This window comes from Choloepus didactylus, chromosome 19 (genome assembly GCF_015220235.1).
Source record: "Choloepus didactylus isolate mChoDid1 chromosome 19, mChoDid1.pri, whole genome shotgun sequence".
NCBI lineage: Eukaryota > Metazoa > Chordata > Mammalia > Pilosa > Megalonychidae > Choloepus > Choloepus didactylus.
This window is the reverse complement of record NC_051325.1, coordinates 62,045,893-62,064,148: the sequence shown is the minus strand read 5'-3', so window position 1 is coordinate 62,064,148 and position 18,256 is coordinate 62,045,893. Positions and strand designations below refer to the sequence as shown.

Genomic DNA, 18,256 nt, shown 5'->3' with positions numbered 1-18,256 from the left:
GTGCCTCTCCGCATGACGCCCTCCTGCTTCCGTCCTGGGTGTGCCTTATCCACCTCCCGCGTCGGGAGGGTGCCCGGGAAAGCGACAGGCCTCAGCGGCCTCCGGGGAAGACGGCCGGCAAATGGAGAGCACCGCTGTGGAAAAGGCGGTTGTGAGTCCCGCGGCTGCCGTTCGCAGGCCCGGCGGCTGCTGCTCCCGCCTGGGTGCCCCGTGGGGTCTGGAGCTGCAGAGCCTCCTCGTGCACGACCAGGAGGACGAAATGCCGACAGCTCAGGAAGGAGCCCTGGCGCCATCTCCCTCCAGACAGCTCACCAAGGGAACAGCGTCCTCGTGGTTTCAGCCTCTGTCGGTGGGTTTTCATCTACTCAGCACTAACACAGCTCCTACTATGCGCCCGACATGGTTCTAAAAACTTGATAGTTATTAATGTAGCTAACGCTCAAGACAGCCATAGACGGAGGTAGTATTTTATTTCCATTTTGCAAATGGGGAAAGGAGCTGGGGAGGCTTGCGGACTTGGCCTGGCCAGGCCCCCACCCCGGAGCCCAAGCTCTCCCGTGCAAAGATGCCCTAACGGGCCCAGGCAGGGGCCCTGCCCCTCCTCCATTCCCCTGAGAAAATCACCGACTGGAGGCGGCAGTGACAGCCATGGCGGGATTTCAGGCTGCGTTTCCTGCAGAGTGTGCGGCTTATAAGGACCTCGTCTGCACTGCCTTATACCACGAGGGCGGGGTGATTATCCCCTCCTTACACGACACCGCAGCCCAGAGAGGGGATGTGACTTACCGGAGGTCCCACCACTAACAAGCGGCAGCACCCGGGCAGGAAAGGATTCCTGGGTCCATTGCAGCAGCCATCCGAGTGTCCCACCACTCACCCCAGCCCCGCTTCCGATGCGGCCATTCGCTCAACGAATGCAGACCCAGCACCGTCCCAGCACCAGGCCCTGTGCCGCCTGCCGCCAGGCACAGAAGGTGACTCAGACCCAGCTCGCAAGCCAGTGGTGGGGGAGACAGGTCCCACAGCATCCCAGCGGGGAGGCGGGGGCTGGTGGAGTGGCCGGGGGGGCTGGGAAGGGACGTCCCAGAGAGGAATGGCCATCCGCTTACTTGCATTTTCACTTGACCTTGGCCAATATTGAGCACCTGCCCTGTTCCAGGCACTGGGGTTCCCGCAGGGGACAAGAGATGCAAACCCCAGCGCACCCCCACTGGGCAGACCTTTGAAGGATGAATAGGAACGTGCTGAGCAGACTCGCAAGCTGGTGCCACACGCCAGAACGGCAGAGGGGGCCGCGGGGCTGGCCCGTGTGACGTGGGCGGGGGTGCAGCAGGGGCACGGCGGGGACGGGGCTGGGAAGGGCCCCTTTGTGCTGACTTGGGTTCCAGCCTCCACCGTCAGGGCTCGGGGGGGCCGCTCAAGCCCACCAACACCAAGCCCCCTCCTAAATCACGCCTGTCACACTGTCCCATCTCGCCATCCTCGGTTCAAATTCACAGGCTGGATTATGTACCTACGCCCAGAACGTTTTACTGATTTTTTGAAATGATAAGGAGAAATCAAAGCAACTTATAATGAAATGAGCGGCTTTCAGTGTGCAGATTCAGGGCCGCGACAGCCCCGGAAGCTGTGACCACGCAGACACGTGCTCGCCACTGGGCACAGGACCGTGGGCATCGAGACAGCCTCGAACGCAGGCGGAGGTGCTGGAGCCTCCGAGAGCACGGGCACTCCCGCCCTCGCTGGTGCAGTTTTCCAACCTGGCAAACAACCGTGGAAACGCTCCAATTTACAGATGATTTTACCCCGATCTTTATCAGTGCTTCTCAACCAAGGGGCGATTTTGTCCCCCAGGGGACACGTGGAAACATCTGGAGACGTTCTGGGTTGTCACACCTCAGGGGGGTCTCGTAGGTGGTGGCCAGGGAGGCTGTCCGACACCCTACAGTGCCCAGGACGCCCCTCCCCTGCAAGGGGCCTGGAAACATCCTAAATGCCCCTCAAGGGAGGCCAGCTGATCTGCGGTACATCTCTACAGGGACTGCTACACAGCGGCTTTTTTTAATTAAATAGATCTATGTATTCTCACTGGGTGAGTGAGTAAATGGCAGAGCTCCACAGTAATACCACAATCACAATCTCACACAATCACACACACACACACACACACACACACACACAGTACTAAATGTTTTCCACAGCTCCGTATCCTTACGGAGTGAGAGGAGGGCTCTGGATAGCTCTGTCCTCTACCTGGGAAAGCGGCCACTGCCAGGCGAGGGGGGAAGGGGCTCAGATCAGCGGTGGAGACCACCCAGGTTGACTTGAGCTTCATCACTCATGCATTCATTTTTGCCAGAAGAAATTCACAAAATACTTACAGGATTAGAATTTTAAAAATAAAGGGCAAATCTACAATCCTGTTCCACAATTATGCTTGTCAACTGAATCATTAGGATGTTTTACACTTTCTTTTTTTTACTTTTACTTTTAAAAGAAGTGATTCATGTTTAAATGATGGTCTTTGTCACACAAGAGCTCTCCTTCCTGGAATTTCAGGTGCACGTTTTAACATGCTTACTGGGTTTATACACTAAAAGAGAGGCGTTTCTCCACAGGATGCTGCAGAGCTGGGCTTATTGATTTACCAGAGAGCATGGATTTATATCACCCACGCCTCACCTCGTGCAGAACAGTAGGCTAAGGATTTTACAATGTAACAGTTCAAACACAGCAGGGAGCCTCGTCTATAAATTACAGAAAATCCATAGAACTAGCTTTATAGGTAGTGCTTTAAAAATAGATCATAACTTCTGAAGTCACAGCTGTGACAATTCCAAGAATCAACCTGTACAAACCTATAAATAATGATGCAATGTGTTTATATTCATAGAAGCTGTGATCTCCTTTCGAGCCCACAATTCAGTAAAACTTGTACGCACTAGAAAGCCAGTGAGTCTATCGGGATTTTGAATTGGGGAGAGCAATTATTTAGGTAATTGAATTTCAGAGCCTCCAGCACCCTCCATTCTGGCGTATTAAGAACAGGGCCAGTGTTTTCCATGGCACACGGGGGGTTAACATTCATCTGTGTTTAGCAGAGGCTGTCCCAGAACTTTGGTGTAACAGATTTCTCCTGGCATTTCAGGCTGCAGTTTTGGGGGTACTGGTTCTTCTCGAGAGCAACTCAGGGGGACTGTGTGCCTGCTCACTCTGTGGTATGAAGGGGAGCCTCCAGGATTTTAGGGGCACAGGGCAGGAATGGGGACTGTCAGCAGGGAGCAGAGCTGGAAGAACGGTGGGGGGCCTTGCTCCCACCAGAACCCGGGATGACAGCAGAGGGGCTACGCTGACCCTGCCTCCAAAGGAGGCTGTGGCCTGAGGCTGCACGGCACTGCCGGTCGCCGTCCAGGAGAAACGGCCTCGAGAACACGAGGCCATTGTTTGGGGTTTGAATTGGACGGTTCTTTCACTCACTGACACACTTGTCCATTCATTCAAGCGGATTCATTGGGTGCTGTGCCAGGCATCCAGAGAGGGAGCAGGGAAAGCAGGGGAGGGGAAGGGGAGCGTGTGGGGTGGGGACGGGGTGCAGGGCAGGGGACTATTCCTAACAGCACATGCAAAGGCCCTGGGGTGCTGGGTGGCTGGAGCACAGCGAAGGGGGTGCAGCACAGACGGGTGGGGGCGGTGGGCAGGTACCAGACCTCGGAGGGGCTCTGGGAAACCGCGGTGGAGGCAGATTTTATTCTGAGGGGAACGGGAGCATCTTCAGCCAGGGGAGTGACGAGCTTCAGCCGACCTTCTCGGAAGGCTCCCCAGGCCCCTGGCTGGAGAATAAAGAGGAGAGAGGGACCAAGGTGGCCTGGACTGGGGCTGACCGTGAACACGGACGGCCGTGGACAGAACTGAGATCTATCTTAACTAGAATAGCCAACTCTATTCAAAAGCATCCTTGGTAATAAGGGGAAAACGTCACCCTGTGCCACTGCTATGACAATTCAGACAACTGTAGGTGATTTACGGCTAAGTTAGGGGGTTGGTTTGCTCTCAGTTAAGATTCCCTGGAGACCCACCCGGCCAACGAACACAGCCCCTCCATATTGGCAGCAGCTGTTGCATCCCAGGTGCCGGCGGAAAGGCAGAATGCCAGGCCGCACCCCACCCTGCTGCACCCCTGAGTCTCGCAGGCTACTCAATCAAACGCTAGCCCAGGTGTGGCCATGAAGGGACTTTGCAGATGGAATTAAGGTTATTGAGGCCCGACCTTAAAATTGGGAGATTGTTTGGGATGGTCCGTGGGCCCAGTGTCATCACAGGGTCCTTAAAGGCAGGGAGAAAGTGAGCAAGACACAGCAGAAGGGGAGGTCAGAGGGATTCAAGGACAGAGAAGGACCCGGCCCCCCATGGCTGACTTTGAAGGGGACCACGAGTCAGGGACTGCGGGGCCGTTAGAGGCTGAGGACACGCCCCGGCCACAGCAGCAGGGAAACCGGACCTCGGTCCCGCAACCACCGGGACCTGGACTCTGCGAACGAGCCGGTGAGCCTGGAAGCAGAGTCTTCCCCAGAGCGCCCGGCAAGGAGCTGGGCCCCTGCCTTGGGAAACCCGGAGCAAAGAACCAGCAGGACTTCTGACCCCAGGGCACTGTGAGATGACAGAGGGCTATCGCTGGAGGCCACTAAGTGGGTGGCAACTGGTTACCACAGCAGCAGAAAACTAACACACCCGTCCTCTCCTAGGGTCCTCCAAAAGCCAAAGACGCTGGCACTGGTGCCTCCTCCACAGAGAAGAAACTGAGGCTTGGAGACGTGTGGCAATGTGCAAGGTGGCGCAGGCAGCGAGCGGCAGGGCTGGACACCCACCCACGTCTGTCCAAAGTCAAGGTCATTCTCAGCCTCTGCCCAACCCCGTACCCCTCCTCCACCACATAAATGACCCGTGGAAAGAGGTTCTCAGGTGTGCCCAAAATCGACCTGGGACAGGAGCAAAGAGAACAAACCACGGAGGACAGGCAGGGAGAACCGCCACACCCCTTGCCCGCAGAGGCCGGCACTTTCCTGCCCCCAGCCTCCTGGTTTCCAAAGCCAACTTCCCAAAGAGATGGCCGGAATTGGGATGTCCGGTAAGTACCCTGGGATTTGGCACTAAGAACTAGCATTGGCCTGTGGTCAAACACTTACTGAAAGAAAAGGTAGGGAATATAAATGAAGGTTTACAAGATGCAGGAAAACGAAATGGTATCTGGAATCTGATCCAGCTCCACCAGCTGTGTGACCCAGGGCAGTTTCTGGACCTCTCTGGGCTCGGGGAGCTTACCGCATACACAGCTGCACAGGGGACAAGGAGGTATGAGTGCAGGGCTCGGCGCAGTGCCTGGCCCGGTTTGGTGGGGTCGTCACTGTCCAACAGAAGCGAATGCTTCTCTCCAACCCCATAACCATGTGACTCCACAGCAAACCCTGTACAAATAACCCCTATGAAATATTCTGCACTCTCTCGCCTCTGGGCCTAATTCCTCAAGTTCAAAATCACTTTAATCTATAAGAGCAGATAATTCCAATGATGAATAAGCAATAAAATTCTGTACCAACTTGATCATGAGTTTTTTGTAGATTATAGGAAGAAAAGGAAAAACAACAAAGAGCAAAGCCCTTAAAATAAACTAGCAATCACACTCTGCAGCAGGCCTCTAATGTACCAGCTCATTTTTTGAGTTAGTATGAATCACACAATCATTGGAGATGGAGAGTGTTTGGATAACACAGCTGTCTTAGACACTGCTTAGTTTAACTTGTATGACAAACCTCACCTAGTGCAGAGAAACCGTTTTTAGCTCTTACCCTCTGGGTGAGCAGCAAGGCAGCTACCCACCGTTCACGCGTGTGCTGTGCATGCAGCAGCCGGCAGGACGCCCCCCCAGCTCCCGGACACCTCACTCGCTGCAGAAAGGAATTCAACCCGGTGGGGAGCAGGGCAAGGCAGAAACACTTCGGTCTGGGCATCAGAAGGAGAACGGTGGTGGCCGCCATTTAACTGGTACGAAGTGTGGGTGCCAGGGGCTGGGGGAGAAGACCCACCGTCTGTTCTGCTTGTAGAAACGGTGGGCACAGAAACCAAGACAGACTAAAAAGGTGATGTGCTTTCAGGGGAAAGTGGAAGCTTCTCTAAACAGAAAAGCCAGCTCCTGCCACCACGGGCTCCTACGGAGAGCTGCACACCTGCCCCTTGCAATTCCAGAGCGATGTGAGTGTGGGATTCAAGGCTTCTCTTGCTTCACGAGCGTCCTTTAGGGAGCGAGCCAGAGATGCCCGGTCAGAACAGACTGGTGGAGCAGCTCCTGTGGGCCTAGGATGCTTCCCCCTGGCGGGGGAAGAAGGAACCCTCCACCCCCTCACCCCCTGACGGGATCCTGGCCGCTATCGCAGGACATTATCTCTGCTGAGGAACCTGAAAATGAGAGGGCTGATTCCTTCTCTCCATGCTGCTCTCATAGACCACTGAAGCTTTCTGTTCTGATGGTGAAGAACCAGTTATTCCTTCTGATATAGAAGCATATTTAACAGAACATTTACCTAAAAACACTCAAGTACAATTTCCAAATGATAAAAAGTGGAAAAGCCTTACTATAATAACTGGGACAGACGATTCATATCCTTCAAGTTCCTTATTAGAAGGATATACCAAAGGAGAAGCTAAACAGTTAAAAAGCTGTGAATATTTTCAAGAAAACAGAAAGGCCCTCTCAACCTTCTTAGATATAGATAACATGTAATCACCTGGTCCTCTGTGAAAACAGGACGGGCTGCAGCTGTACTTTAACTATAAATAAGTCGTAAATAATGTAGCAAGGTTGAATTCAGGGCTAATCAAATGCATGTTTATCAATATGCTGTAATGGCTAAACTAATCACAGAATAAAATGAAAAGAAACTATATTAACAAGTTAAAGACAAGTAATAGTAATCTCTTTTCTAATTTTTGGTCTTTATACAAGTGAAAGTATGTTACATTGCTCTTACAGAAATCATAGCTTAATTAGTAAAAGTATCATCAGTAGAGTTTTCCAGGCATTCAAGGCTAAGTCTCTGATAACATGGATACCTTCCTTTGATCTTGAACCACTCATGGATCGAGGTGCTTTGCTTCATGAGACATTCGTGTTCTAAAGCATCATTTAATGTAAAAATAGAACATGATTTGATTGGATGTAAATCAAAAGTGCTATAAATTCTCTGTAACTGAGACAAGGGGGAGCTCTGACCTCACGTCCAGCTGTGTCTGGAGGAGGGGGGCTACCAGGCTTGGTAATGTATCAATTAATTTTTACATTGTAAACTTGTTCCTTTTACCTTAAGTGCTCCGTTAACGGTAAAAATGTGTTGAAGTTGAATTCTTGTCTTGAGTGCTCTTTAAACTATTGTCTTAATTGAGGGGGAGGTCACTTGATGAAGCCCAAACCCACTGACTCTCGACGTGATGAGGCTCAGGCCTTCTCTAAGGGAGATCACAGGTTTGCAGTGTGAAGAGATGAACCCGGGACATGGCTCACCGCAGGGTCAGGGTTGGCCACGGAGTTTCTGGACCATGTGCAGAGGCACAGACCAGCCAGTGCCCACGTGGGGGCTTCGTCTGCTGGGGCAGGTAGACGGCTTGTTTACGAGGAAGTAAGTGGATGACTGTTGTTTCGGGGGTCCCCAGACCACCCCAGGGTCAGTGATTTCCTAGAAGGACCCACAGGACACAGCAGATAGTGGGACTCACGCTGTGCTTTGTTACAGCAAACGGATAAACAGCAAGATCAGGAAACAGAAAAGACGTGGGAGAAGTCCAGGGGAGGCTGGGCACAGGCTCCCAGGCCCCATCCCCGGGGAGCCCCACGGGACACGCTCAACTCCTCCAGCCACAGGTGGTGGCAGCATGTGAGACACTGCCTATGGGGAACCTCATGAGAGACCTGGGGTCACCGAGCAGCCTGCCGGGCACAGGGCAGAAATCCAGAAGGAAAGCGGGTGTTTGGCACAAGCCATAGTGTTTGCACAAGCACTTTAGGCACCGTGTTCAGCAGTGGGAACCATATGGAAATCCGATTTCTCAGATCGAAGGGCCAACCTTGTGAGCAGGCTTGGGCCCGCCAGGTCAGCCGTTTCCTGCACAGTTACACACACTGGGGACAGATGTAGGGGCCTGAAAAGAGTGTCCATGAGAATCAGGGTGGCAAGGGGGGTGGTGTGCCAGTTTGAATGTACTGTGTCCCCCAAAACACCATTATCTTTGATGCAATCTTGTGTGGGCAGATGTATTAGTGTTGATTAGATTGTAATTCTGAGTGCTTCCATGGAGATGCACCCCACCCAACTACAGATGATAACTCTGATTGGATAATTTCCATGGAGGTGTGGCCCTTCCCATTCACCGTGGGCCTTGATTAGTTTACTGGAGCCCTATAAAAGCTCAGACAGAAGGAGAGCGCTTGCTACAGCCAAGAGGGACACTTTGAAGAATGCACAGGAGCTGAGAGAGGAGATGCAGATGAGAGACAGTTTGGAGAAGGGCTTTGAAAGCAGACTCTTGCTCTGGAAAAGCTAAGAGAGGACAAATGCCCCAAGAGCAACTAAGAGTGACATTTTTGAGGAACTGCAGCCTAGAGAGGAACGTCCTGGGAGAAAGACATTTTGAAGTCAGAACTTTGGAGCAGACGCCAGCCATGTGCCTTCCCAGCTAACAGAGGTTTTCCGGACACCATTGGCCATCCTCCATTGAAGGTACCTGATTGCTGATGTGTTACCTTGGACACTTTATGGCCTTAAGACTGTAACTGTGTAACCAAATAAACCCCCTTTTATAAAAGCCAATCCATCTCTGGTGTTTTGCATTCTGGCAGCGTTAGCAAACAAGAACAGGGGGTTTGCATGGCAGGTGGCATTTTCCCAATATGGCCGTAATGTTATCAGGATCCCATGTGCTCTATTTGTTGTGTCCCTTTGCACTCTTACCATTGAGAGGTGGGGTCTTTTCCTGCCCCTGCATCTGGCCAGGCCGAGTCTATGGCAGGAGTGATGGCATGAGACTTTCAAGAGCAGACCAGAAAAGATGACAGAACCTGGGCCTCTTCCTCTTGGAGGTTCACCCTTGGAACTGAAGTGACCCTTGCAGCAGCCTGTGGCCGGCCCCCAGCTGCCCCCAGGTGAGCGAGACCCCTGGAAACGCTGTTCGTGCCGAGCCCCATCCAGATTACGGGTATGTGAGCCCAGTAACTCGTGGACGTCTTAAGCCACCAAGTTTGAGGTGGGTTGTTGTACAGCCGTAGATGACCGACAAAGATGGATCAGTCACAGAGGGTCTGTCCAAGGTGGTGACCATGAAACGGAGCCCTGAGGGTGTGAAGCTGCTGAGACAGCGCTGGGCTCCATAGCGCATGGTTCCAGGGTGAGCCGGCGAAAGCCACGTCCGCTGCAGTGGCCAATCACCCCTGGCCCACGTTGCCCCCAACCAGACCCAGGCCAAAGCAGCAGCTCCTCTTGGGGACCCTGCAGGTACCCGGCAGAACCACACACCGCTGGAAGGGGCATCCATGCCCTCCGCTCACGCTTCAATAACTCAGATCACCAGCCTGACGCCAAGGGGGCAGGGGCCTGTTTTCCTCCCCAGGGAAAGGCAGCAAATATTTCAAAAACATAATCTCCTAAGTTACCAAAACAAAAAATTGAGATCATCAGAAAACACAGAAGCTGTTTTCATTTCCGCACGTGCTCGGGTTATGTGAGACTGGGATCCTTCCAGATGGGATGCTCCGCGGGGATGGAAGTGTGGGGTTGGGCTGGGAGCCGGGGATGGGGAAGGTCCGGAAAGCCCCCTAAGCCTCCCGTCAGAGCAGCCCCTACACCCAGGCACCCACGGGACCCGTGGGACTGCATGCACACCTGTGTGAATGCATATTTGCCTATACACATATTTTAATTAGTTGATGATGTTAAATACAATGGGAGATTTTACATAAAAATCCAGATGTCCAGCTTCTCTTGAAATGTTGGAGGCCGGCCACCTGGAGCCACGGCCCTGAGGATGGCCATCCCTGGTACCTGGTGTCGGCTTTCCCCTTAGAGGGCACACGGTCCTCCAATGCAACACCCTCTTACTCCGGGCCCACCTGACCCACCGAAGTTGCCCTTCCAGCCCCTGTGAGCCGCTGACACTGAGATGCCTGATCCATGCCCCACTGACTCCGGATGGGCCCTAAAGGTTTAGGGTGTAACCGTCCATGGGCTGCTGAATTCCACTCCAGAAAAAGATGTTCAAAGGTTTACATAGTAACTCACACCTGTAACCTAATAACTATTCTCCTTTCCTGAAAATATTGTAACTATGCAAAATCAGCATCTTACCATACCACCTGGGCCACAGAGGCTCCAGTTCCCAGAGGGCAGCTTTGTGCCGAGCCCAGCCAGCTGGAGACAGCAGCACCCCCGTCTCTTCACCACCAGCCCAGCCAGCGACCCAGTCCATGGGGAAGTCAGAAGCAAGAGGTCAGCACTGGGTGCCCCCCGCCCCCCCACAAAAAAAAAAACCGCAACTGAATTGATAGGAATTCCAATTTCAACAGGTTGCCCTTAATTAAGTGCAAATCGAGGAGGGACCGGGAAAGCCCAGGCCCCTGGCTCGTTAAGCCCAAGTGAGTCATTCAGCAGGTGACAGGGGAGAGGCTAGGCTCAGCAGGCAGCGCTTTGACAACAGCTGCCACAGTGCGAAAATAGCATCTGAACTTCTCCAAACAGCTGAATCCCTGCGAGGTGTTTCTCTCAGTTAGAGGGACTTATTAAACACACAGCCAAGTCAGAAGACAAACTCCTGCCCAAAGCCAGTCTCGAGTTTGGGGTGGGGGCTGTGGCTGCTGTATCACCCCGGGGAGCTTTCCTCATTCCCTGACACGGGGCTGGGGGTTCCCGCCAAAGCGACATCATCCCAGTAACCACTGTGACTGCCGGACCCCTACTAGAAACCTGAATCCCACCCCACAGTTCCCAAAAGTGGGTTTCAGTGGATTTGGAAGTCAAATGTAAAGAAAAAAGTGACACGAGTGACAGAAGGACACATGGATGAACGTGTGTGACCTTGTCAAGTGGGTGCCAGCCGTGGCATGTGAATCACGTGCTCCCACCAGACGTGCTCGGCCCCGTTCCTTGGGTGTGACCCCAGCGGCAGGGGGACCCCTTAACGACGCTATTTTTAGTTAGGGCCTGGCCCAAGGGAATGAGGGTGCGTCTGAATACTGATTACTGGAGGCCTGATAAAGAGAACCCAGAAAGGAGAGGACATCACCACATGATGGGAGCCAGGGAAGCCCAAGGACATACAGACCCCGGGAGAAAGCAAGACTTGCCGATATCGTGATTTCAGACTTCCTGGTAGCCTCAAAGCCGTGAGCCCAAAAAATTCCGTTGTTAAGCCACCCCACTGAGTGGGAATGGTGAGAGCAATCCAGCATTTGCTCATCAACTAAGACATCAACCATTTGCTCTGGACCAGGGGCCCCCAGGCGTGAGATTTTCAGAGCTAAAACCAGGAAGTTCCCAGGCAGACAAGCTCTTCACCCCAACCTTGAGAGGAAGATTTCCTAAAGAAGACACAAAAAGCAAAGGCATAAAGGAAAAACTTGATACATTTTACTACATCAAAACGAAAAACTTCTATTTGCTCAAAGAAGCCATTAGCAAAGTTAAAAGACAAGCCACAAGGAGAGCAAAAATACTGCGGCAGGCAAAGGGTTAGACTCCAGAATACATAAATAGCTCTTACAAACCATCTAGAAAAATACTAACCACCTGAGAGAAAAATGGGTAAAATAAATGAAGAGGAAACTCACAGAAGGTGAAATCCCAGCCATGTAACATTAAAAAAATTCCTCACAAGCAATCAAGGGAATGCACGTGAAACAACGTGATTCCGTGTTCTTACGCCGATTTGGCAAAATTAAGAATCTGACAATATCAGGTGCTGGTGAGAACGAAGAAACAGGTGGCTCAGAGGCTGCAGCTGTGAGTGGCTCGGCCACTTTGGGAAACGATTTGGCAGCATTAAATGTAAAATGCTCCCATCCTAGATCCCAGTAATTCCACTCCATCAAACACGCCTCACGTGAAACGTGCGAGAGCACTCACTGCCACGCGGCCCAGAGTGGAGAAAATCCCAGAACTGCCTCCATGCCACCGACAGCAGAAGGGCTAAACACCATGGAATGTTCCAAAGCCCTTAAAAAGAAACTATTAACCCAGATAAATCTCCAAGGCACACTGCTGAAACAATAAGTTTCAGAACAAAATGTACAGTGTGCTGCCATTTCTTTAAGACGCAGGAAACAACACTGTATATTTTCTACTGAGAACTGCAAGTAAATGTCAAGAAAGTCTGGAGGGACCCACAAAACGGTAACAGTGGACCCCCTGGGGAAGGAGGCAGGGGAAAGGAGGGAGTGACATTCAAAGTTCAAAGGAGAAGTTAGTCTTACTTTTAATGCTTTTATTTTTCTCTCGGCGTGTGTATTCTGTATTCATGTAGCACTAGTGTAAATATATATTTATAGATTCCCCCCAAAGAAACCAGTTGCCTGCTTTGGAGAACACATTGTCCATTCATCCAACACATTTATTGAGTGCCAACTATATGCCAGGCCTGTTTTAAAGGCTGAGGCTCACTTCTTTCCCTTAAAAAGAAAAAAAAAAAAGGAACCACAAATACATGCACACTCATACCTGCATTATCCACAGACACCAAAGGGCAGAAGCAGCCCAAAAGCCAAACAGATGATGGATAAGCAAATTATAATATGCACACAATGGAGCATTATTCAGCCATAAAAAGGAATGAAGTTCTGGTGCTACACCCTAGGGGAAGCTGGAAAGCATCATGCGGAATGAAAGAAGCCAGATAGAAAAGGTGGCATATATATATTTACGATTCCATTCATATGAAATATCCAAAGTAGCAAATCCATGGAGACTGAACACTGATTGGACGCTGGCAAGGACTGGGGGGTGAAGAGGAAGGGAGCACGGGGGTTCCTTTTTGGGTTAATGATGAAGGTTTTGGAACCATATTGAGACTATACTAAATGCCAATGAATGGATCACTTCACAATGGGTAATTTTACATTATGTGAATTTCACTTCAATTTTTAAAAAACAAAGGGTGTCGGGGGAAATGATAACTGGGTCTTTTGGCCAAGCTCACCAGCACAGGGGGGCTCCTTATAGACACGGAGCAGAAACACGTGTGGATGAGAGATAAGTGGTGAGAAAAACGCAGAGCATGGGGCAAATAAAGGAAAAGCGGGGAGGATGGGGGATGGGGATAGGTACCTGCCGTTGCAGTTGTGCCCTGGGCAGGTGGCCAGAAGGAAGACATCCAGCTAAATCACAAAGCCTCCCAGGGCCGTCCACTGCCACCCGGGAATCGTGAATTCTGCTGTGGCCTCCAAGAGAGGAGGCTGAGGCCGACAGGTGACTCCAATCCACAGCAGGTTTGCAGGTGGGCTTGCCATGACGCCCAGCACCCACTCTCCTTCTGGTTGCACCCCGTGATTTCCTTCTGGGAGAGTCAGGCCAGTGAGGGATGCTGGCTGCACACCTGACTTCAGGGAGGCACAAGGCTGGAGCCCAGCTCTCCCCATTCCCTGCCCACAGTACTGGGTTCAAGGATGAGTGACCCAAGACGAGCCTGGGAGAGGTAAGGAGACGTGGCTGGAGCTGCTGAAGGCAACCGGGCCTGGGAGGCTGGGGTTCCTGAACCGACAAATGCCCCTTCTGCTTCTGCAGGTCTAGTCCTTTTCAGTCACTTGCTACCAGGAAAGTCTGCTAAGTACATCTGCTTGTCATTAAGATTTCAAAAGACCTGCTATGGCTCTTCAGAGATTTTTGCCCGGGAGGGAAGCCCTACCAGGCCCTTACTCTGAGACAGAATAACAGGGCATTAAATTTCAAACGCCTTTTGCAGCCCCCAAACCACAACTTTTAATGAGCATCAGCTGGGACACGTCATGAACTCATCGATCACGCCTTTCCCTTCCAAAAAAAAAAACCAACCTCATTTGGTGTAGAAATAACCCCGGTCGAGTCAGCGCTTCCAAATCAGACTTAGAAGTCTGGAAGATAAATGGCTAATTTGTTCCTAAATTAAAGCAACTCTGGCCACAGAAATAGCACATTATTGCTCTCAGGTTGGGGACTAAGTTTCACCCGAAGCGAGCTCTGGGCAGCAGCTCCACACATCAGGGGAGACGAGCTTCAGGTGGCAGAGAGTGAACGGCTGGGTGACGTCTCATGGTCCGGCCGGTTCTCCCCGGGGTCCCCGGACCTTGCTCCAAACTAGAATTTGGTACCTGGATGGGGTCCTATTGCAACCTCGAGATGCAACACGGAAACCCAGAAGCTCAGCCCCACTCTCTGGCTCAGCCCTAGAGATGAGCTCACGGGTCCCAAGCCTCTAGGGACCAGACCCCACCCTCCCAGCCCAGGAGTCTGATTCCTGTCTCCAGCCCCCCAGCCCCCCAGCCCCGCAGACTGCAGACTCGGGCACACGCAAGTAGAAGGCTAGCAGGCCTCTCCCACCCGGCATGGCCAACATGGACTCCTGCTTCCTCCCTGCAACTTTCTCGGCCCCCTCCCCCTTCTCCCCTCAATCTCCCCATCCCCCCAACTTCTGCCCCCCACCCTCCAAGACTTCAACAGCTCCAGAAACGGCGCCTCCATCCCCCAGCCGCTCAGACCCAAGACCCAGGCAGCATCCTGGATTTCCAGCACCCCGGATTTCAGCACTCTACGTCCGAAATGCCCCAGTGCTGCCCGGGTTCCCCATTTCTGACGCTGCACCTCCTGACAAGCAGCAAGCAGCTTCTCCTGCCCTCAGGCGGTTTCCCCAAAGAGCCTGCAGCCACAGCAGCCACAGCGAAGTTTCTCCCGGGTAAAGCACAGCACGCAGGCCCTCAGCCTAAAGCCTGCCAATGGCTCGGATTTCAAGTGGCCAGTCCCAGTGGCTCATCGTGGGCTACAAGCCCACCTGCCCGCTCCCCAAACTCAGGCCCTTCCACTCCCCCCTGCTGCCTGGGCTCCAACTTCAGCCATTCCCTTCAGTTCCCCAATCCCACCGAGCTAATTCCCACTCCGGGCCTCCACCACTGCTTTTCCTTCTGCCCGGAATGCTCTCACCCCAAATCTTCCCAGGTTCCCCCTTCTCCCCACTCAGATCTGAGGTCAAATGGCCCTGCTTCGAAGGACACTGAGGCCAAAGCAGCTCCCAGCCTGCGATCAGCCCCACTCAGGGTCCGGATCTCCTCCCCCAGACTTTCCTGCACTGAAATTATATTTTTGTTTTAATTGCTTGCCTATCCATTGTCTTTCTCCCCCAACTAGAACAAAAGTTCCCTAAGGGCAGGGAGCTTGGCCTCCTCACTCTCTGCTGCATCTCAACATCTAGATCAGTGCTTGAAGCATCTGCAGTGTTTAATAAACATTTGCTGACCCACAGTCTAAATATCCCAGCTTCCTCCTTGACAAAAGTGGGGTAACAGCGGCTGGGCCCTGCCACCCTTCCAGGCCTGAAAAGCAGCCACAGAACTATTTTAAAAATGCCTGACAACTGAAATGTGTGGAGCAGGCAAAGGCTGCATAATGTCTGCAGGCAGATCATACACCCGTGACGACTCAGAACACACTGCCAAACTGCCGAAGGTCGCGACTTGAAATGCCCTTCTCCAAAATCCAACCCAAATACATCTTGTTCTATACTCAGTACCCGCGTATTGCCAAAGTGGGTGGGTATGTCCAGGAGAGGGGGCCAGCACTTCTGAACACCTACTATGTGCAGGCACTGAGTTGGGGGCTTACCTCTCCAGAGGGGCTGCAGCTCCCACTTGTGCACCGCTCCACCCTCAGAGCTCAGCAGGCAGCGTGACGCTTAGTAGGTGTTCAATAAACACTCGGATGGATTCAGCAACAAAAGGGCACCCCTCCCCTATGTTGGGGTTCGGGACTGCTCCATTCACCATACCTAAGTGCCCACAAAGCTTCGGCTCTGAATTTCTCATCTCTGGGGCAAAACAAAGGCTCTTGAATGGTGCCTGAATAACATGGGCGTCCCCTTCACAACTCCTGTGACCCCCACGCGTCTCAGGGTTTCCTACCCCTGGCACCATTGATAGGTGTGGCCAGGTACTTCTCTGTGGTGGGGGCTGTCCTGGGCCTTACAGGTGCTTAGCAGCATGTCCTGTCTCAACCCACTAGATGCCAGTGGCAGCCCCCGCCCCAGCTGTGATAACCAAAAATGTCTCCAGGCACAGCCTAATGTCCCTCGGGGAGCAAAAAACACCCCCAGTAAGAACCACAGCTAAGAACCACCGAGGTATTTACACCAGCGTTTCCTGATTGGCCTGATCCCATGAACCACCTGGGTACGGGTTAAATAAACAGATTCCAGGAGCTGCTGATGGACACCTGGGGCCCGAGGCGGCGGGGCCCGAGGCGGCGGTTCTTAATAAGCCCAGCTGGGAGAGCCCTGGCCCAACAATCCTTGGCCCCGCCCACCTGGCACCAAAGGTTCCGCCGGGGGGGTGAGAACAGGTGATCCCTAGGCTCACCCCCTCCTCACCCTCCAGCACCCCTCCCCTGGGCCAGGTGGAGCCCCCCTCCTGAGATCCCATCACCGACTGCTGGACCAGCTCCAGGGCCTGGTGTCCGCCCCGCAGGCGCGCTGCCCTTGCCCAGCCCACACGCGTGGAGGCGCCGCGGCCCTCGCTGGGCAGGAGGGGCGAACCTGTGACCAGCGCCCACTGGGGAGAGGGGAGCGGTAGCCCCAAGACCAAGTATTGGGTCCGCCCGCACTTTACAGACGCGGGCCCCGAGGCACGGCGAGATCCGGTGCCGCGCGCACACGCTCACGCAGCTGACCACAGACAGTCTCCAAAGCCCGGGGCTGCGGACCCCAAGGCCCGGCTCGCGACCCCCGCGCGGCGCTGCCCGCGCCGGACTTCCCTGCAGGGGCAACCCCGAGAAGGAGGCGCCCGCCTCTACGCTGGGGGTGCCGCGGGCTTCCTCGGCTCCCCGCAGCGGCCGAGGGCAGGGGGGCGGGCTCCCAGCTCCCCGCCCGCCGGGACCCCGAGCCGCAGCGGTCCCCGCGTCCCTCCCCGCGCGCGCTTACCTTGCGGCCGGCCTCGGGCGCCGGCGTCCTGGGCCCCGAAGGCGCGCAGCAGCGAGCGCAGAGGCGCGGGCCAGCGGGCTCTCCCCGCCGCCCGGCCGCGCATCCCGCCGGGAGGGCCCCGGGGCTCCGGGCCGCGTCCCGCCGCCGGCCGCCCGCGCCGCGCAGAGCCCAGGCCGGGGGAGGGGGCGCGGGAGGCGGGGCGCGGGCCGAGGGGCGGGGCCGCGGCGGGAGGCCGCCCCTCGGCCGGGCGGGGGCGCGGAGGGGCGCGGCGGTGACCTTGACCGCCCGGGACCCTGCCCGGCCTGCCCCTGCCCCTGCCCCTGCCCCTGTCCTGCCGGCTTTAAGGGACGCCCTGGAAATACGGTCCAGCCGGGCGGGAGCTGTAGCCGCCCCGTTCATACGCTGTAACCAGCTGTGTGACCCCGGGCAAGTCGCTCGGCTTCTCTGAGCCTCAGGGATCCTCAGGGATCCGGTGTGTACAGCCGGCTTGGGGAGGGCAAGAAGAGATTAGAGTGAGCCTGCGGCTTAGCTAGGGCCTGACTCTTCCTAAGGCTGCAGGAGCCGTGGCTGCCTCTAATATAATTAGTGTAAAATCCAGGAGCCATTGTGACACTTTTAATAAAGCCGTGACATTTTTTAAACCATCGTGTTATAAAATACAACACATATTTAGCTTAATGAGCACCTGCATGGGGGACTCCCTTGCAACCACCAACCAGTGCAAGAACTAGGACTATGCCACCCCTCCCCCAAGTCCCTCAGCTGGGTCCCTGTCACAACCTTGCCCCCCTCCCCACGATCCCCTGGGGCTGATGTGGGCCAGGAGGGGCGCAGCAGCGTCTGTGGACTTCGGGGCTTCCACGGCCACAACCCTGTCTTCGAGGCAGGTTTCCCTGTCATGACACGTCAGGGCCCCGTGAGCACCAACAGGGCCAGGTGGAGAGAGAGTTCCAGGTAGCACTGGGCCTGTCCGGCTCCGTGTAAGGGGCACAGGTCCTCAGAGCCCCCAAGGGACAATGCCCCTCTCCATCCCCAGGAACTTTACGCGTGCAGGTCTCTAAGGCCCCAT

General features: G+C 54.1%; 1 protein-coding gene across 2 annotated transcripts in view; it reads right to left on the bottom strand.

Moving 5' to 3' along the window:
• PHACTR3 (phosphatase and actin regulator 3) overlaps positions 1-17,306 on the bottom strand; it is a 237,698-nt gene extending 220,392 nt beyond the window's left edge. The window contains exon 1 of one of the 2 annotated variants that reach the window (XM_037811591.1): positions 17,188-17,306. In XM_037811591.1, coding sequence (XP_037667519.1) covers positions 17,188-17,290 — 103 coding nt within the window. In that variant the 5' untranslated portion in view covers positions 17,291-17,306. Of the gene's footprint in view, positions 1-786; positions 810-17,187 lie in introns of those variants that run through there. The other variant, XM_037811593.1, reaches the window with a different exon arrangement.
• Positions 17,307-18,256: the final 950 nt, after the last annotated feature.